Source organism: Leptidea sinapis, chromosome 2 (genome assembly GCF_905404315.1).
Source record: "Leptidea sinapis chromosome 2, ilLepSina1.1, whole genome shotgun sequence".
NCBI lineage: Eukaryota > Metazoa > Arthropoda > Insecta > Lepidoptera > Pieridae > Leptidea > Leptidea sinapis.
In genome coordinates this window covers 942,015-964,540 of record NC_066266.1, presented here as the reverse complement: position 1 = coordinate 964,540, position 22,526 = coordinate 942,015, and the positions used below count along the sequence as shown (strand labels likewise).

The 22,526-nt window shown below is 35.0% G+C and overlaps 1 protein-coding gene across 4 annotated transcripts in view; it reads right to left on the bottom strand.

The window, feature by feature from the left end:
* The window catches only part of LOC126972143 (rho guanine nucleotide exchange factor 12), a 284,774-nt gene that overhangs the window by 21,878 nt on the left and 240,370 nt on the right, over positions 1-22,526 (bottom strand). For all 4 annotated transcript variants that reach the window (XM_050818729.1, XM_050818747.1, XM_050818757.1 and 1 more), the window contains 14 exons: positions 15,265-15,368; positions 14,687-14,803; positions 13,774-14,015; positions 13,329-13,513; positions 12,290-12,466; positions 11,377-11,530; positions 10,252-10,364; positions 9,935-10,048; positions 6,845-6,942; positions 6,253-6,493; positions 4,570-4,706; positions 2,664-2,786; positions 667-753; positions 111-257 (listed from right to left, as the gene is read on the bottom strand). In XM_050818729.1, the coding sequence (XP_050674686.1) occupies positions 111-257; positions 667-753; positions 2,664-2,786; positions 4,570-4,706; positions 6,253-6,493; positions 6,845-6,942; positions 9,935-10,048; positions 10,252-10,364; positions 11,377-11,530; positions 12,290-12,466; positions 13,329-13,513; positions 13,774-14,015; positions 14,687-14,803; positions 15,265-15,368 (2,039 nt within the window). The remainder of the gene's footprint in view (positions 1-110; positions 258-666; positions 754-2,663; positions 2,787-4,569; positions 4,707-6,252; positions 6,494-6,844; positions 6,943-9,934; positions 10,049-10,251; positions 10,365-11,376; positions 11,531-12,289; positions 12,467-13,328; positions 13,514-13,773; positions 14,016-14,686; positions 14,804-15,264; positions 15,369-22,526) is intronic.

Here is a 22,526-nt window from a genome sequence, read left to right as displayed (position 1 = left end):
ATACCTACTTCTATATTATTCTATATCTCTTTTATATATCAAAATAAACTAAGTTTAAGTCCGTTACCAGACTATATAAATACTAGATACTTGGACTGATGTTTACTGACCTTTGGGCGCGTCCCCACACGCGGTACAGAGGTCGCGCCGCACGTCTCGCCGCACATCTCGGCGTACCGCACGCGCGGCTCGGGCTGACACCGCGCTTGCCTCGCTCACTGTGAGCGCATTACTCAATGCCTCCGTCAGTTGATTAGCTGAAGTATAATGCTTATGAGTAATTGAAGAGTCCACACAACTAGATTAATATTATCGCTATTACACGTTTAAACAATATTAATACTCTGCTCAACCAAATTGACTGTTAAATCAACGAATTGTAAAATAATATTACTTTTACCAAATAATGTTCGGATTCAGTTATAAACACGCACCTATATTTATATCTGTTTGTCTGAAAGCCTCATAAACTACCAGATACAGCCAACATTAGTAATTTTTATATGTTGGTAGTATTCCACAATTTTACGCATGTTCATATAACATTTATACAAGTTCATCACTTTGTTTATATTAATGACATTTCACACATTCAGATAAACTCCACAATTTTATTTGGATAGGCAATGGCTTTAAGATAAACATAATAAAACAAACTTCACGCACCTTGCGCCTGCGCAGCCAGCAACAGCTGATGTATGTCCGGCTCCGCATCCGAGAACTCCTCGTCAGCGCGGAGCTCACCGCTCAAATCTAAACAGTCATTCGTTGATATATTATAATCAAATCAAATCATCGTTATCATAGTACCAACACATTAAAGGTTAAGTATTATAGACAAAATTTAATCGTACAGTCACAATAAACAATAAGGTTGAAATTCGCTAGAATATACATTTCACACAAGACACAAATTACATTTGTAACCAAAATTTATAAACGATGCGGCACTCGAACCCGCTACCTCTCGGGTTCCGTCCTAGCGCTCCTGCCAACTGACGCACGGTCCGTAAATCTAGGTATATCTTATTTAACTTGTTGTTTCAAATTTAATTTGTATAATTAATCCCAGAAGTGAGAGCTATCACATTAAAATAACAAATTGTTTACATTAACAACTGTTATCAATATATTAGACACGGACAGTTCACTAATTGTCATACAAACATAACCCGAACTGTTTTTATAATTTTAAAACAACTATCAACAAAGTGGACCATGCGTCAATTATGTTCATGTATGTTTATGTAAGTAATTATTAATCTGCTGGTCAAAGCTTGATTAAAGCATTTTTCTAGTTATATTACAATGTACAAAAGAAGCTATATCAGGAGTTATGACGTCAGAGTGCTCTCGAAACTTAACAACAGGGAGTATTTATTTTCACTGCGCGTATTAATACTTATGCGCTACAACACCTAAAAGCGGCAATGTATTGCGAATAATACAGTAGGTACAGTAATGGAACATTATAAGTGTTTCAAAGGAAGAGCCTTGCACTTTTGGGCACAATCTACATTGACGTCCTATAAACAAATATACTCCCAATCGCCTATTAAAAGGTCGTCGAATTGCGAGTGGCGATTGGCATTCCATCCTTTTAAGTTTGATTATTATGCTGTTATTTGAACAGTTTTTCACTGAACACTTTGTCACTGCGTGGCGTTGTATTCAATGCGCGGTCGAAACATAACTGAACGAAAACTCTACATAATAGGCGAATAGGCAGAGTTTTGGTTCAGACATTATATAGCGTGATGGTGAGTCTAGTTCTTTATTATACGTCAATTCAGAATACTCAAACTACTGCGCTCGTCACTTTGAGACAATTGAGATAGTTTGCCGGTTTTCGAACTGAAGCATAAACAGTGCTTGCGAGAAGTTCTCTGCAGCACAAAAACGACCGCTGTGGTACTCTATAAGGCCGGCATCCTGTGTCTCTCACTGTTAAAAGTTTGTGCTAAGATGAGTGTGTGTACTACCCGGTCGACTCTGGGCCTCACAACGATGACGTCACATCATCGCTTTGTTACTGTGTACAAATCAATCATCACTAGGATATTATTATTATAAAAAAGGTTAATTTTTTCAGTGTTATAGTTTGATGTAAATGTGTTGTGTTGTAATGCTGATTATTACTATTATTATAATGATGAAAAATCAATAAATGAATCTGAGTTAAGTAAAAAAAGTATTTATCTTTCTAGCAGTACTATTACAGCGACACAGAACAACAAAAACTTTTTTTTTTTATATGAGAGAGGGCAAACGGTCAAGAGGCTCACGGGATGGGGAGAGGTGAGGCAACCGCCCATGGACATCCGCAACAATGCGGTCAAATGGAAGAAGCTGGTACTGGGGAGCACCCGCCCAGAGGTGAGAACAGTACTCCATGTGAGGCCGAATTTGCGCCTTATAAAGTTGCAGGCGGTGGCTTTTAGTGAAGTGAAACTACAGAACTATCAACAAAAGTCAAAACGTAACAATGATTACTTCAAAAATAAAGCAGTGATAGCACGAAAATATCACGACATATACCTAACAGTAATGACTTAACTGCAAACCGTACTGACCCAACAGGACGAGCGCAAGGGGGTGGAAGGGGAACGGAAGGGGGCTTCACGTTCCAGGGAGGTCCAGACATCATGTGTGTGTGTACTTACCGGCAGCTGCTAGTTCGCTGAGGTGCGTAAAGCTATCCATGGGGACGCCGAGAGCTTCAGCTACCACGGTGCTCTTGGCCAGAAGAGCACGCGATATCGCCTCGTCCAGACGACTCAGTCGCTCTGTACAACGGTACACATTGGTGAGGAATTGTTTAAAGAGAAGTGAATACAAATATATTATATTACACCAGCTGGTGCATCTAAATATCAGTGCGTTCTTCGGAGTATTCTTATATAGTTCACGTCGCCCTTTAAAATTATGTGTGCCAACTTGAACTCCAATTCGACTAAATAAAAACAAATAAATAAATTAGCCACAAATAAACATATTTTAAGGCGTTTTTATTGGCAATCACTTCTTTACATATTATAGTAAAAATCAAACATCTACGATACAAAACATATCGGGCTTTTTTTTCGATAAATAATATTAAAAAAAAATATTGAATTAGGCGTTACTTTGCGCAAATCCATAATTATACAAATGATTTAAGTTTTCTTTAGTGTTAATTCCGCTAGTATTTGTTTTTAAAACAATTCGACACGTGTTTCGCCTCTACACGAGGCATCCTCAGGACGTGTTGTCTCGCCAAAATCTGGCACGAGTCCCATGCCAGATTTTTTCAGATTGGCGGAATTAACACTAAAGAAAACTTAAATCATTTGTATATTTTTTTTTGTTTTATACTATTATTATTATTGTGAATATTCAATAAATTATCACATTTTTTTTTATTAATTAATTTAATGTAGAGCGCGAATTCAATGAGAAGAATGTATCACGTATGATTATAAAAAAACCTGTTCAAATTCAAAATTTGTTTATTTGTACACAGTCATTTACAATCACATATGAAACTCTCCTGGTAGATTTAGATAATCTGTGTCAGGAGAGAATCGCTCATTGCAAGTTATACAAAACAATATTCAAAACTAAAAGTAAGGAAGCTATTGACTCAAGTGAATTGAATTATAAACAAACAAAACCAGTTATCTAGTCGGCCTGTGTATGTGTGTCTAGTGTGGATCAGGTTAAATTAGCATCATGCTAGCCGCAGGTACGCAGCCGGGCGACCACATAAACATGGGAGTTAGGATCACGTACAAACATTTTTTTTAATGATGTACAAACATTATAGTTACTTCTCTTTACTGATTTTGAAACATATTATGATACACACACACACACGTTTACGTTTTACTTACTTAAACATATATAAGTTAGCAGCGCTCTATTACATACATTTCGCAGGCTGTTCATTATAATAATGGGTTTAAAAAAACTTTTAATGTTTAACTAAAAAATGGTGTGTATTGATGGATTGATGATCAATGAATGACGCCATCATTAATTTTTTACCAAGTTATAGAACGTCACATACACTATAGTTTCTACGACTAGTTAATTAATTTAATGAAATAAAAGTAAGACAAACAAATATCACAATATTCCGAGTTGCCCCTTAAATGGGCGGGAAATTTATGGTATACATACGTAGCTCTAGTGAGTGGTTTTATTTTTACTTCAAGGAATGGCAAAGGTACACCAATACAGCCAACGCGGGAAAATTGAATTTTACACAATATACGCTGACATTAAAATGTTTAGTCTAATTATTTAAACATAACAATATTATGTATGTATTAACTATATACTAGGTATTAGCTAATATTTCAATTCAGTTGTATAGGTACCAAAAAAACGGTGGTTTCTTGGCGACATTAAAGTACGACATTAGAGTATAGATTTTTGAAAGACTCAATAAAGTATGTACCTACATTAGTGATCGTCGCTGTATAAATGACAGATAAAAGTAGAGGAGTAGAAAAAAAATATAAAATTGTAATTAAATCTCTATCTGTTTTCTGTATCTAACGTGCTCAACAACAGTCGAATATTCACCTGTATGAGAGAGCACTGTATGAGCGGTGTGCAAGTCCCCCACTGGTCCCACTACTTGCACCGTCGCTCCCGCATCAACAAGACCCTGCTCCTCAGGGAAGCCCACGTGAGTTGTTATACGACCCACGGTGACTTGTCTGAAAAAACATTATTTTAGACATTTCTATAAATCCAAAGATGGACCAAAAATATAACATAGAAATCACCTTAAAAGTTACACAAATAACAAAAAAATAACCGAGTTCAAAAACACTATTCCAAAACAATATAATATGCACTAAAAAGTAAAGAAATAATTGCGTATTCTTACTTCTGTCCTCTCGCCTCGTCACGCGCGCGTACGACACAAGCACATCTCACCTATAACTATGTATGTAGTTACAAATCTACCTTGGCTGACACTACATGTAATTGTAACTACATCATATTGAATATTAAGTTGTAGAAGAACTTAGGCAATTATTTCTTTACTTTTTCGTGCATATTATATTGTTTTGAAATAGTTTTTTTGAAGTCGGTTTTTGTAATTTTTATTTATTTATTGATTATTCCTGAATCAGATAACTAATTTGTCTGAATAATTTGTATAGAACGAAGTCAAGTAGTAACGCCTATCACAACAGAGGTAATCTTAGAAATTCTGCCACAGAACACACCCCTACTGTAAGGTGAGGTGGACCAAATTTAAGTGGAACACGGGAAACACCAGTTTTCAAATAAAAAAAGAATCATCAAACTCGGTTCGCCTAGTCGAAAGTTCTGAGGTAACAAACATAAAAAAATTGGCAGTTGTAGAGACTCCCGATAGAAGTGAAACCTTAGAACTTTTAGTACGTTTTAAAAATTTAAATTTTATAATGTTTAAGAACAATTAAATTATTAATTTCAATTTATTTTTAAACTTATTTTCTATAATAAAATAGAATCAAACAAAACACTATTTCAACAATGCAAAGTATATACACATTGAAGTTTTTACTAAATCTATTCAATTTCACTTATGAGATATACACCAGCACTAATGTTGCACAATTACGTCAGCTGTATAGCTACAGGTATACTGCTGTAGCATTTCGGTTACGCGAACTCGCGAGATTTCACTCATCCAAAAAGTGTCTAACTATATATTATTTTTTAATTTAACGTGAGCCAGTAATCAGCATGTCGGTGACGCGAACCCCATTAAATTTTTTCCCTCCCAAAATTAGCCCAACGCGGCTAAAGAAGTCTTCACTTCACAAAAATACAGTCGTATGGAGAACCTCCTCCTTGTTTCAAGTCTAATGTAATAATAATTCTTTATTTCAGACCCTTAATCCATAGTACAAACATAATACAATTAAAATAAATTATAAAGATTAGAAATAGAAACTAGAAATACTATCTAGATGTATAATAGATGGAATCTAGATCTATAATAGATGGAATTTTATTAATAGACGGCTGGAAGTAATTGGTTCCAGCTAAATCAATCGAGAAAGACTTGACAAAAACAATCTTAGGAGGACGCCTACACCTGTATAGGGGTTATTGCAAAAATTTATTCACACCTAATAACCTATAGAGTTAGACCGTACACGCCTTATAGAGGCGAACCCATTCATACATATATAAGAAGACAGTTATATAAATTGTTTACGATAATCTTATCGTTTATACATCATAAATATAATACTAACTCACCTATTCTCAGTCTCCGCGGGTTCGTTACTTGAAACCTTGTTATCCTTTGTCTCTTCTTTATCCACCGACGCCTTTTCCCTGTCCTCTCGATCCGTCGAAGCTCTATCCAGGTCGGTGTCTGTGCTCTCTTTCTCTCGTATCGCTTCGGGGATATCTCTGTCACTGTCGCACGTGTCGTCAGGCGGAGCGCTTGACGCAGATTTCGTCGATGCATCTGATGGATTGCGGGATACATTTATCCCTGAAATTATATATTTTTTTAAATCTATGTTATATTAAACAACAGCTATGCCCCAAGGATTTAACGCGCGTTAAACTTTTTATGTTTTATGAAGTAATATTTGTGGTTTAAGTTTAAGTATTTCTTAATTATTATGAGGCTTATTGCATCCAGGTATCTTATAAATGTATTAAGGGTATACACACAACTCCACGTGGACCACGCGATGTTCAACAGTGGACCGAGTGATGTACAATCGTTGATCACACAACAATTACAAGCGATACAACGACTGGATCGACGAGGCGGTGAGGGTAAGGTGATGGATCGTTTTAGTGAGGTATGATCGTTACGATCGATAAAAATACATACCTGAGTCGTCAGCGGATCTTGAATGATGATGGGATGTGATCATGGACTTAGCTTCGGCGAGCCGAGCCAGCGGTGACTCTTGTATCAGACGAACCCATCTGAAACAGTGGCATCATGATAATTTCTTAGTTCGTATAAACACACAAGTGAATGATTTCCTCTTTATAATATGAGTGAATACATAATATTTAATATATTATGTAATACTAGCTTTTTTATTATACTAACATATTTTTTATTATGTATTTTCCATTTGTATGTACCTTATTCATCTTGACTGATTGATTGAAGGCTCCGCTACTAAACAAATGAAGGAACAATGTGTCTTTGTTACATCGTATGCCCAAGTTATTAGCGATTCAGTAATATTTTTTGGGATTTTTATGTCTGTATTTTATTTTAATGTTTGTCATTTGCCGGCGCTCTGCTTGACGCTGAGCAACTGCGAGCAACCATTTGCATCATCTGCTGTCTCAGAAGCACACTGTTTAGCCATTAGGTGGACATGCTCGTGCCGTCGAGAAGCTTCTCCAGGATCAGCCTCTGATGCAGTTGCTTTGCGGATATCCTTTTCGTGACGTCGAGCATCAACTTGCGCAACTTTCTCCAGCTCTGACATCTGCCTGACGTGCTGCTTGCTCACTTCTACGCTGTTCAGCATAAACATTCTTGCTATCTAGTAATTGTAACAGCTAGCTCTTTGAGAGCTCTGTGAAACATTGGATATTTGTTTGCGAGTCATAATTACACTAATTTATTATTAAACTTATCTAGCTATCTAACTAGCTATGGACTAAAGAACTTACAACAAAATTAATTAAACTACCTACAACAAAGAAACGAAAGGATTAAACCCAAAAATAATAATAACAAATCTAGAAATTACTTGTTGACGATCAGTTTTACGTAGAAAAAAGTAACTTAAAAAAAACATTGCGTGCGTACAAAGTACACATGTCAGAAGTGAAACCTGCATGGTGCATGAACCTCTAAACTGCATATGAATTCCTGGTACGTGTTGCTACGATGACACATGATTTCAACCGCTATGAAAGACATTCCTACCACCACTAATATATATAATAATATGTTCTCCTGTTGTCTATGTAGTAATGCGTCGTGCGCTTGGAGTCAGAATATATTAAATTATACTCGCGCCATACTTAAGACAATCTCTTCTTTAACTATGATCGTCTGGTACCAAAACATTGTATTATGCTTCCTATCTCATTATCTCCCATGTTAAATATTATGAATTGATGTGACTGCTCTTTTTACTGTCGCTTTTTCGTTTCATCGACATTCAAATCACAACGATGATAAAGAAGTTTTCACTTCATTAGTATGCATATTTCTGTCTCATTTTTTGCTGGCTTCATCCTACACATTTTTGTATTTGTGTCTCTTACCTGTTGTTTTTTCCGTTGCATCCGGTTTGAAATCACAACGATTGTAAAGAAGTTTCACTTCAAAAAATAAGTCAAGAGTTATCAGCGGAGAATTCTAACGCACCATCTACAGTAGAACTCGTATAATTCGATGAGTTTGAGAATTCGAATTAGGAGAAGTCGAATTTAAGTACTCGAATTTACAGTATTTTTTACTGTATTGAAAAACACTTGGATTTATTACTTATAACGCGTACGTCGACTAATCAGCGGCCCGTTTCATGCAACTATGGTATATTACCTATGATTTATCTTAAGCTTATGGTCAGATTTAACTGATTTAAGGAACAAATTTTATGTACATTAAGTGTTCTTTATGATGAAATAATTCAATTTAATAATTAGTGATATATTGTCATTAAAAGCACCTAGAATGTTATAAATTTTTAAAATATAAAAGCAGTTTCTGTGGCTAATCCGAAATAGGTATGTAGATATAGTCTCGGGATTTTTTTGTGGATATTTTAAAGTTATATAATTCCTTATGACATTTTTATTCAAACAACACAAATCTTATAACTATATTTACAATACTATGACTACATAAAATTCAAAATGAATTAAAAAATTTTATTGCCTTCTATACCTGTTTTCGCAGCGTTCACCAGGAAAACCATTTCTTGTTTATTTTTATATATAAACCTTTGTGTTAATCCAGGGTGTCAGCTTCCTGCATACTAAATTTTATCAAAATTGGTCAAGCTATATGCCCGTGAAGACGAAACAAACACACACACATTCACAAACCTTTGCCTTCATAAAATTAGTGTGATAAACAAACAGTGTAATATTTGTACAATCAAATTTTTACTCCTACAATTTTCGTGCCGCACGCTTGAGTACCTCAAAGATTAATAATAATAATAAAAATAATAAAACTTTTATTTGGAACAGTTTAACAAAGATAATACAAACAAGTAAAAACGATGATAGCTGCAAAAGTATAAACTGCTTCTTAGCTAACAACGCCCTTCTCCGAATACAATAAGGAATGATGTTCCATGCACAAAGATCTAAATAGTAAATAGAGTACGGTTATTAATAAAAGACATTAAAAAATAGTACAGGACAAATTGTCGATTCTTTTCTTATTTACTGACACTTATCGTATTATATAGGATAATTCACACGATAGCTTTATTAATTATAGCCTATGTTTTATTCTGATGTACAATCTATATTATTGTAAAGTTTCATTAAAATCCATTCCGTAGTTTTTATGTGAAAAAGTAACAAATATACATTCTAACAAGCTTTCCCATTTATAATATTAGTACGACTTGCCCGGGCTTGGATTATTAATAATAACATATAAAAAAATATGTGTGTACCAGAGTACATAGGTAAGAAGTGAAACTTCTTTATGAGATATCATTTTTCTACTATTTATATCTTCACAGAAATTTGGCAAATAAGGCTCAAGAACAAAAGTTCGTCTTAACTTAAAGCAATTTTATTATTAGAGCCTTGCATACAAAAAAGTCTTTTTAGTTTATCATTTTCAAACTTATATACGTCTTTACGTCACTATACTAAAGTTTGATAAAAAAAACAACATGGCGCGTAACCGAAAATCGTGACGACATTGCTATAAAATTTCTCTCATACGTGGATAAAGAAGTGTCACTTCAATAATACTTACGTTGCGTATTCTGCGGGCGTGTTGGCGGACAGCTCGTGCATCTGAATTCCGTTAATGTTCATGAGAAAGAATGTGTTGCGGACGGCAGCGTTCGGCCGGAACAGAACCGTATCCCTGCGAGCAAAACTGTCCATGTTAATATGGGGTCAATATACACTTACTTTACAAGCTATAGTTTGATCGTTTACAGACCACTGTTTATGACAAGTTGTAGTTCGCTCACAGCTTAACAACAAAGTTTACAAGAAAAAGAAAAAATAATGATAAATTCAATAGGCAATATGAGTAGTAAGGTTCTAATTATATTTTCAGCTCACCATTTGATCAGCGGCGATAAGAGTACATTTTGCGAAGGCTGAGTAATCGGCTTCAAAAGAAACTTATCATTCTCTCGCTGAAGTAGAACCAGGCTGTCTTCAAACATGAGCGCCTGAATGGAAATAACATATTAATATTGTTGGTTTGGCAAGGAAGGTTCTTGTCACGTTTTACTGGTTCTTCAAAATAGGCTCCTCCACAATATTATGAATCATCTATACACTTTGTGTTATTAAAAGGCATTTATTTTCTCAAAATTGATTCCTTTAGAATTCTTTTTGATTTCACTTCAAACACTACCACCGTCCTGGAAATAAATGGCGCTCTGGGAAAGAAGAAACGGCGCAAGAAACTCAGTCAGCATTATTTTTTGTGCTCTTTTAAAAAAGCAAAAATATGCAAATATTACAAAAGTAATTGCAATAAAATAATCATTATCTAGTCCCAGGCTGTCTGATCAATTAGATATTCAGCTGTGGAGTAGTATGATTGACTGCAGAGACACTTTTCAATAAAACATTTAGATTTATTTATAGATACCTAATGTCTGAACACTTGGGGACTTTATTATAAAATTATATTTTACCATTAAAGCTATTGTGTGTGTGTGTGTGTGTGTGTACTATTACAAGAAATCCCTTATTTCTAGTGTTATAATATTTAATCCTTTTATAATATCAATTGACATGTTTATGTAACGTCACTATAGTAATGTATAGAAACGATCGCAACATTAGTATACAAGTTATTTAAGTGTGCAGTTCCAAGTGTGTGGTATTGCATAAGTGGGCGGAGTTGTATAATTTTGCGGAAATATGTGTGCCGAGTAATGTAAATTTACTAGAATCTGTAATAATTATAATTTTAACACCACCAACATAAATTTCTTATGCCTACTAATTGGCTAAGTTAAATTTGTAAGTCTTCTATGGGGCGAAGTATATGCTTTTACAACAAGACTTCAGAAAATGTTCAAAACAAATCTATTACAAAATTGAAAACAATTCTTAAAAGACGTTTTAAATGTCTAACTGTTTTTTAGTTTTTAGTGTTAAATCTGCTAATATTTGTCTTTAAACAATTCGACACGTGTTGAGACTGCCTGTTTTCCTCAGTGTACTCACTAGCACGGCCATCTTCTTGTTGTCGGTGCGCACGAGCAGCTCACCCTCGGTGCGCAGCTCCCGCGCGCTCAGCTCCAGCCGCCGGAGCTCATCCCACTCAGCGCCCGCCGTGCTGGGCAGTCGCACCTCCAGCTTGCTCTGGATCGTCCGCAGACTGAACAACATAAACATACTTGTTTTTAACAGGAATGTATGAGTTTCAATCAATTTAAATATCAACCAGCTCGACATTTCAAACCTAAAATGTTTAAAATATTACTTCGCAAATCTATCCACAGTAAAGCTGTAGTTTTATCTGTTATTATAACAAATTATTGGTTGCCGAGAAGACCGCGCCAGTATATATGTAACCAATTGTCTTTGAAATAAAACGTTTAATTAAACAACATCAATAAAAAAGTGTTTAGCAAGCGCTTTGCCGCAACCACTTTTAAAATTTTGGTCCTTCCAAACCGATATAGAATGGTAGAACTGAAATGAGAAAAATAATATTATTAGACATGACAATATTATAAAGAACCAATTATTTACTGTTTGCCTTCAACTTGCAAAATTTCCCCAACATTAACTATGTCTTCTCATATATATATGTAATTATATTTAAAATACTTGGCTTGTTTTGCCTATGTATTTCATTTATTTTAAATATGGTTTGTATTTATTATAATTACAATATAAATATACGTGACTATATCGTAAGCTATCTACATTAATACGTCATGCGGAAACTTTAGATCTGTATCTAAGAAGAACTTTAGAAGAGCGAACGAATATCATTTTAACAAGTAACATAAATTAAGTAATTGTGTAATATTTAAATTGTTTTTAATTATTACACAATTGAATTAAAGAAGCGAAAAGTAGGAGGAGCAAGTAAAGTATGAAATAATAAATACAGCCTTCATTAACATACCGATGCTCATTCTCAGCGGTTCTGATAGCCGTGTCTACGCTGTGCAGAACTTCTTTAGCGGTGTTGATGGCTCGTCTCAACTGCGCCATGTCTTCTTCGCTCTCACGCTCCGACGCATCGCCGTCTTCGTTCACCGTCTTCAGTATACTCTCTAACAGGAGTTGGTATTTCGTCAACCTGTCCAATAAAGTCATTTAGATCACCCTCGAGTTAAAGCAATCAATGGTAAGCCAGGCGGGACTTGAACCTAAGGACACGAACCTCATAAATCCTTCATAATGGTCAAATCTTAAGAGATCCTGTAGAGCAAACATAAACAGATTTGAAAAGTGTCGGGATGTCTGTGGGAACAATTGTGCATGAAAGCTTTAGCAAAAAAGGCAAAATGCACAGTAAAATGTCCTTAATTACTACGCCCTGTATTTAGACGCAAACGGGCGTCTCCTTTCGACTAGCCAGAAACTGCAATTACTCTAGAACCGGATTTCACAGTCAACGTCAAATAAACATAATTCAAATAGATTTAAACTAAGTGCTTTTGAATCAACACTCTAAATATTTCTTTTAAATTATTAAATCTACCATATGTTTGGAAAAAGTAGAGCTCGTGAAAAGAACATACAAGAAACTCAACGGCCACTCTTTGTAATCAATAAAGTATTTTACAATGACTGTAATATACAACACCAATTAGTTTATAAGGTGTTGCATCTAATATTATATGAATCTAGTTAGTTAAGCCTTTTAAATATCAAATATTCCAAAAAAGGCAATAAAGAAGAAACTGTAAACATATAAATTATTGTATATTGGATGCATCAACCTTTAACCTGGAATTCATTGTTTGTGTAAGGATACTTAGTGAACATAATGATCGTGATTACTGTCATAATAAGTAATCGCGTCTAACAAATACAATGATTTATAAACTGTAACAGGTCGACCTGGCACCACAAGCAGCACCTGTTCAAGGGTTGACGCATGGACCAGCCATCGTTCGACCTGGGGGAGCACTATGATCCCGCAACTTCGGCCTTACCGCTGCCAGACGCACGCCAACAGATCCCTGAGCTGCAGCCGGCCACACCGGGGCAGCTGCTCCCGCCCGGCCAGGAATGTGTGCAGCTCCTTGTTCTTCTTGCGTCGCTCCCGGAGCGCTTCTAGCGCCATGCGCTGTCCGCGGCAGAACCGAGACAGGCATGATGCGTATCCCGCATCACCTAACTGAAAATATAAAAATTATGTTTAATATGAAATAATTCTGCAAAAAAAGCTTTTAAGGTCATTTAGTAATAACATATTCAAAGGTCTTCTTCTTTTGGTAATCCGTAATCTCTTAACGTATGAATAATGAAGCAGTTGATAAAAAATGAGTATCATTTAATTATTTTAAGCATTCTTTTAATATCTTCATAAATAAGTAATTGGTTGAAATGCGGGGTTAAATGTGATAAGTGTTATCTTCGGTACTGGTACTCTCTCACCGTGTTCAGTAAGGCGTCAGCCACAGGTCTTATCTGCACGATGTGGTTCGGCGCTTCGTTCCTCACACTCTTCAGTTCCGTGTAGAGCCGGACGTGCCTCTCCTTTACACTCGGCAGGTTCGGGAACAGAGCTCGTAGCTCCTCCACCGGAAGAAGAGCTGGCTGCCTCTCTAGAGGCTTGAGGAAGTCACCTCCCAGAACTTTGAGCCAGCGGACATGAGAGCCCTCGGACACTATTAACTCTGGAATGAAAATTAGAGCAGGTAATTATGAAAATCGAAATAGACAAACGATATTAAATGAAAATAAAAAAAAAAACAACATAAATTAATTATAAAAATAAAAAATAGCAAAGGACATGTGATTTTGGAATATGTTTAATGAGTTTAGTGTTGGGTAGAAGGACAATTCACGTATTCACACGTATTCACGTAAAAAACACACAGCCCGCTTATTTTTTCCTTTCAATCACTGCCACTTCAATAAAATATTTTATGGAGTTCCTGGTTCTAATTTATACAGTGCACATGGATAGAATGGCGATGTAGAAATCATTTTTTCACCAACACATTTTAATTGGGGTGCACTCAGATATAGATACATAGTAATCTTTACGATATTTGTAATTATTTATTTAAGCTATTCAAACTATTACACTTGTTAATTAACTATAATTATTGGTTATGTTATTACAAAACTCTACTATACGTATTACAAAGCTGTGGAATGAGCTTCCTTGTGAGGTGTTGCGATGCGACATATGTACTTTCAAAGCGCGAACACCTTTCTTAAAGGCCGGCAACGCTCTTGTGATTCCTCTGGTGTTGCAGGAGGATGTGGGCGGCGGTGATCACTTAACATCAAGTGACCCTTACGCTCGTTTGTCCTTCTCTTCCATAAACAAAATACTAACCATGAATGACTTCTTGACGCTTCCTTAGCCTGGCACAAAGCCCGATGCTGTCTCTGACGTGCGGCGGCAGACTGTCCGACCACTGGGCTGCCAGCGGCTCTTCCTCCTCCGACCATTCTGAATCAAAAGTCATAACATACTAAATATACTATGTATACGAGTCGAGAACGAAGGCTCTATAATATTACTGATTTATACTACTATTACTATTACTACCACGCATTACTGAATGACTACAATCAGGGAACAGAAAATACTAGAGTATTTTCGCGTATAGTATGAATAGATTTGTAGTAAAATTTCGTTATGTCTGGCTGGTTTTGATGACATTAAGAATATTACATTAAAGAATATTAGATAAACGGTTGACCCTAAAGGATATCTCTGCAACTTCAGGCTAATTCCATATCTAAACGCTACATACTGTACTTATGACGATTTAAGAGATAGCTGTTCTATGTTTTCTTATGAACAAGCATAAATAAGAGGCGAGGCACACATATAAGAAAGCTATGTACCTCAAAAATCACTAAGCTGACTGTAACTTTAAATTGACGAAATCATTTTACAATATCTACCTTGTTGTTCCGCTGCAACTGTGTTGCTCTCGTTACTTCTGGAAGACAAGCTCGAGCTGCTCGAGCTTCCAGAAGGCGCTGTCGCCGCTCCGGGTTCCAGGTCACTGTCGAGCGATATAATTCATGTTACTAAATAAAAATAACATTATTAAACTTACTTAAATTTTATTACAGTCGAAAATCCGCTTATTAGATCAATAGTGTTCAGCCTTTCAGTTGTGATTGTGTTTGCAACGATCAGGCACATTAACCAATTTTATTTGTTCAAACAAACTTTGTAGTCATATATAAAAATAATGTGTCATTGATTTTTTATCTCCTTGGACTATTAGCCTTGATATGTATTGTTTAGAGTCAATAAAACAGATAGGTATTCTAATCAAATTCTACTTTGAATGTTACTATGAATTTTAATGAAGACATTCGAAATAAAAATATAATATGGGTATGCAAATGGGAAAACAAATATACTTTTGACAAAACCCAGCTAAAAATAAAGAGCAGGTCACATTTGAACGGGAAGCAATGAAATGTGAAGCACTTTCTAATGAATACGAAGAAACAGTCGCGGAGTGCGGAGTCGATGTATAAATAGCAGAGCAATCAAAGGTCGAAGGAAGCCAAATCGCAAACAAACCGGCGGGAAGCTGTAATGTTAAATACGGAACACGCAAGAGAAATATACAAATTATATTAATATCGCGTAATAAATGATATTTCCGTCGAGGCCAGGGCGCTACGATGAGTGAGCACAAAAAAAAAACACCGCGAAAATCTCTAGTCGTTCATTGTATGGTACATTTGTGATTGATAATTTACCTTATTTTAATCTGGCCCTTTGGCACTTTGATACTTATAATACAAATTAATAAACTAATAATACAATTTTCATATTACAATTAATTTTTTACACAACTTTTATAGAAATGCACAATATTAACCAATATTTAAATAAAATTTAGATTCAGATGTTTGACTGTATCCCCACTTATATTCATAAGTACCTATACCGTAATACTTTATTTTTTAAACTAAACAATGATGAAGAAACAACTGAAGTGCTTTCCTCTTATTAAGGAACACGCTTTAAATAATTAAGTAAAATACAATATCTTCCACCTTATCCATGAATTTATACACAGGAATAGATATATTTGAGGTAAACAAACTGTGTACATCTTTTCCAACTAAGTTTACTTGGTATTCATAATGTAAATAGTTCATAGCTCGTTCTAAATATCAATAAATTTCGGATCATTGCTTACTATTGGTCCAAGGTTTGCAATTAAATTTATTCACGTAGTGCTTATTGCGTATGCGTTTGTACATAACTCTGAAATTTTATAGATGTATTTTCATTGAGGCATATCAAATTGGTTTTTGGTAAGGAACGAGAGGACCCTCCCATCACAAGCATTATTCTGCTTAATTGGAAATTCTTATGAAAATGTAAGATGGGCCAATTAATTGCTGATGTAAAATGAATAAATAAAAAACGAAAATATAATATGGACTGAATAAGCGACTAATAAATTAGATTCTAAAATCATTCTCAAATAATAGCGTCGCTTAGAGACTTCGTTTAGAAACTGGGGAAGAAAATGAGGAGTATACCGAATAAGTGAAGAGGAGTAAAACGAGGTGGAGGCAAAGATATGGACAACAAGACAGTGTTATGAATTTTGTAAATTGAATTGGCAAGTATGATAAAAATTATAGTTTAAGAACAGAAGAAAATTAGAAGCTCTATCGACCCTCAAACTTAAAAGAGTTAATTATAATAAATCATAAAAACGTAATAAAAGTTTCACGTTAAATTTTAATTGAAATGATTTTCAAAAGTTAAGTACTCTGTCATCATTAAATAATTATAATATACGTTTCATTTTCAAAGAAGAATAATCTGGTAGTGGGAAATGTAAATGGGAAATGTTTGAAGGAAAATGAACATTGGCCTCGCAACGATTATTTAAAAGTATTCAATTCCATTGCAATTATTATATGCTAATGAAAGACAGTTTAAATTAATTGTAGTTTACTTGGAAAAATAACACTTTTAATGCCATAGAATGTTAAATATGGCAGTAACTAGAAATACGACAATATAATATAGTACATATTCCTTACTACAATCCTATTGTTATATGTTGCTATAAGGAGCAAAAATGCCAAAAAATAATTATACAACAATATAAGTAAAGGTAATAAAAAAAAATAAATAATAAAAAAAATAAAGTAAAAATAGTAATGTAATATCAAGTAAGATTAATAAAAAAATTGAGAAGCCCCATTTTTAAAAGGCTTCTTAAGTTAAAGAGCATTTAATTGAATAGAAACCATGAGTGTAAATTATATTTTGAATCACAACCAATATTTCATTACTTTGGTCTTAATGAGGATTACCGAATAAAATTGTGTCGACACACAACGATAAAGGAAGAAATCAAAATATAATATGGGTATTTTTCTTCGACACCAAATTTTGATATAATGTTAAAACTATAAGAGAAGATAAATATTTTTAAATACGGTCGGTTCAGTTTTTATCGTATGTCCAAAAGAGAAAAAAAACACATGGTAGCATTGTTGGCGGATGACACTTCACTAATATTCAAAGTAAAAAGAAATCACGTTTTATATGACGAAGTAAACAATGCTCTATCTGAAACCGTGTACAGGTTTGTCGTGCCAATAAATAGTAATAAAATTAAATATATTAAAACCGCGCCAAATGTCAAAAATATGAATACCGGATAAACCGGTGGAATCTTCTATATTGGAATGGGGCCCCATTTTGAAAGATTGGCGAATAGGTTAAGTTCTGCAGCATATGCGGTTAAAAAATTAGCCAGTTAACTGACAGATACAGCGCGACTAGTTTAACTATTTTCATAGTATTATGTCCTATGGTATATTGTTATGGGGCAGTACAACCAATATTAATACCATCTTTGTGCCGCAGAAGAGGGCTATTCGCGCTATTTACGAGGGCTGCACTAAAAGTATCGGGAATGGAATATTTCCACTGTTCCTGTCATATTAGAAATCTTTTTAATTAACTAATTCGTTTTAAAAATCGAATACCATTTATTTATTTAAAAAAAGATTCTCGGTCTAGTCACAAGGTCTTTTCAACTTGTTTAGTCGTTGAGGAAATGTTATGTGTGACTCGAGAAAATTTTAGAGCGATGATTTATTATGACTTTCGAAGGGGTTTAACACAAAAACAGTGTGTCGTTGTTATGAAGCCCCATCCAAAACCACAATTTATAGCTGGTTTGCTGAATTTCAACGTGGACATGTCAAGCTCAGTGATGATCCCCTTTCAAGGACGTCCAAAAACTGCAGTCACCAAAGAAAACGTTGATGCTGTGCGTAAGCTGATTGAGGAAGATCGACATGTGACATACCGCGAAATTCAGGCAACTTTAGACATTGGCATGAGTCAAATACAAATATACTTGCATGAACAATTAGGTGTAAAAAAGTTGTTTTCCCGATGGATACCGCATTTGCTCTGTCAAGAGCAAAAAGCGGCTCGCGTTACTTGGTGCGTCAGAACCCTAAAAAGATTACACGCAGGATCCTCAAATGCTGTATACAACATCGTATCAGGTGACGAATCCTAGATATACGCGTACGAACCCGAAACAAAAAACCAGTCACGAGTTTGGGTGTTCGAAAATGAGTTAAAGCCAATAAAAATTGTTCGTTCACGGATTGTTGCAAAAAAATGGTGGCCACCTTTGTCTCCAAAACCGGCCATGTTGCGACTAATCCTCTTGAGGGACAAAGAACGGTTAATGCAGAATGGTATGCTAGGATTTGTTTGCCACAGGTCGTTTCTGAACTCCGTAAAGAGAACTGCAACCGCAGCATCATCCTCCATCACGACAATGCGAGTTCTCACACCGCGCACAGAACAAAAGAGTTTTTAGAGCAAGAAAACAGAATTATTAGACCATCCGCCGTACAGCCCCGACCTAAGCCCTAATGATTTCCCATTTTCCATTTTTTGATACTTTCCCTAAAATAAAGAATAAATTGCGTGGTCAGAGATTTTCATCACCTGAAGAAGCTGTGGACGCCTACAAAACGGCCAATTTGGAGACCCCAACATCCGAATGGAATGGTTGCTTCAATGATTGGTTCCATCGTATTGAAAAATGTGTCAAATTTCGCGGAGAATACTTCGAAAAGCAATAAATACATTTTTAAATAGTAATGTTGTGTCACTTCCTTAATTCCCGAAATTTTCAGTGCCGCCCTCGTATAACCTATTTCCTAAAGAACCATAAATTGAAAGAATTTTTTTAAGAAATAAACATTTTGACTGTTGCATATCAACGTATTCTTGATAATGTTCTATATGTTTAAACAATTACTAGAAAATGTGACAGTCATAATGTTAACACGATGAACAAATATAAACTTGTTATGCCTACTACTCGGTTAAGTCGAGTTAGTTAGTCTTTTATTGTTGTTATATGGTGGGTTATATGCTTTTTACAATATGATCCCAGAAAATGTACAAAACAAATGTTACGAATTTTAAAAGAATCGTTAAAAAACGTTTGAGTTGGAAAGGTTATTATAATATAATTGGTTTTCTTAACGATACCACAGACTCGAATTGTTCTCAGGTCTGAGGCAGTCTATATCGAATGGATGGTTGTTCTTGACGTTCATTAACTGATTTTGAATCCTATGTTGAAAAATATTTGAATTACAATTCCACTAGTAGACCAGCGCACCGTGTTAATTTTCTTACTAGGTTTTCGTAACAAACTCTGCTTAATTTTTCATTTTTATGTTTTTGTTGTGATCGAGCAGCACTGAATGTACAATGTACATGTAAGTTTAAAATAATATAAAATCACTACGTGCCTCTCATGATCCTCACGTTTATAATATCTGCTTCATAACACATACTACCACAGGGCGTATTTTCTACATAGAACTTAACTGTTGAACGACCTATATTGCGCAGTGTTAGGGTACGATATAAAGGTTCATAAAAAAAAATGCGATTTTTGTCCCATACTATATTATATATACGTTACAGTAAATGCTATAAGGTTGAGTAAACTAAGGTTTACCCGGGTACAACTAGTAGTAGCATAGTATTACCGCATTGGGTAAAGTCGGAAAGTTTAGCAACATTTATTTGTATTCGGCGTTTAACCGCATACGTCTAGGTGTACCCACACTGGCTGGGAAATGTTATACATGTTGTATCAATACAAAGTATAACTAGGTAGTAATGTAGTTTCATTATTATATCTAATTACGTTGCATGGAAAGACAAGAGGAAGCCTATATGTATAAAAATAACTAACCTTACCTAAACCCAGAAAGTGTTTGGTAGACCTAGATGTAAACGTCGAATACAAAATGAGCTAGTTAACCTAAGTTTACTTAACCTTCGAGCATTACCCGTAGCATGTACAAATAGTGAGACAATATGTGTGTGTATGAGGTCAACAAATTGTTAAATGCATACAATATGATAATAAGTTATCATAATTGCTTGTACAATTACGTCGCACTTCTCTGTTATGTTATAACTTGGCTGTGCTACAAAAAAGATATGCGAAGACGGAAGACTTGCCGCCTTCTTATCAAAGAGTTACCGCAGTTGCAAATATTATTATATAAACAATTAAAAATAATAACAAATATTTTGGAGTTATATGTCAACACATTCGATATAATACAACTGACCATTCATCGGATCAAATTGTAAATTTAAACAATTTTGGGAGCCACTCAAAAATACACAAAGTTCAATTAAAACACAGTAAGGTACATTATAATGCGCAATGATAAGGTGACTTACCATCACCTTGACAAATTGTAAAAGCAAATAAAGATATTATGCTAAGAACACTGTTTGATGTACATTCGATGGAAACTTAATGCGTCGCTAGCGTCGAATTTATTAAATCTAAGACGAGGTATTTGGCAAGAAATGTGGATGGACATCTCACTCTCAGTGACTCAAGAGAATTATTTTATTTTAGAAGTTTATGTTTGTTATGAAAGTTTTTAGAAAATTCACTTACGTACCTATTTACTCTATAACATTATCAAGAATATAAACATAAACATTTAAAAATTACATTCTTCGTTTTTATTCCATCATCATTTAAATAGCTTACGTTATAAACACTGCACTTTAAACCGGAACATTATCATAAAGTATTATCTAACAAAAGGATATCCTATTCAAAACACTTATCTATTGCACATGAAATATGCATGTTATTTCTGTCATACTCTATCTATAAGGTTCTCCCAATCGTATTATGTTACTGTCGAGAATGTCGAGTTTATCATTTTGGTTTTAGGTTAAAATTTATGAAACGAGCCTGGATTTAAAATTAGTCTTGATTACTAATCTTAGCTAAAATTAAATACACCTTTTTTAAGGAAATAACAGAATTAAAAAACAAAATATTTCAATTAGACCTGAGATAAAAGCAATTCTGCACATGAAGCCGGACTCTGTTGTCTCAAACTTTGCACAAACATAAAGAACGAGGGCGAACAAAATCCAGACAAACGTCGCAAATCTCTTTCACTCTACTTAGTCTTTCTCTTTTCACCGTCGTTCGTTATATGTGGGCTATTTTTATGAATATAAGGGACGAGACGAGCAGGACGTCCAGCTGATGGTAATTGATACGCCTTTTCCATTACAATGCAGTGCCGCTCAGGCTTCTAGAAAAACCTAAAAACACGACAATAGCGCTCGTCTCCTTGAGACATAAGATGTTAAGTCTCATTTACCCGGTAATTTCACTAGCTACGGTGCCTTTCAGACCGAAACATAATAATGCTTACACATTACTACTTCACGGTAGAAATAGGTGCCGTTGTGGTAGCCATAAGCTAGCCCGCATCCCGCATGCAGTACACACAGGTTGCTCATTCACCTCTCGGACAGGGTCCTCCTGGCTAACATGGCCACGGTCGCTGGCTGCCTCCCCGCCGGCAGTGACACGTTGCGTGACACTCGCGGCGGCACAGGCACTTGCGTCGCCATCGCGTCACTTCACTACAGTCACTAAGACACTCACTTTACTCCCATATTCAATCAACACTTCTTGCACTTAATATTTTTAACTGTTTGCAATTCTCTATTGCACACTTATTAAAATTTCTAGATTTTTTTTTGTATAAGTTATTTGGTAATCAGATTTATACCTAAATGTTGTTAAATTAGAATTTGCAATTATTTATTTAAATATTTCATCTAC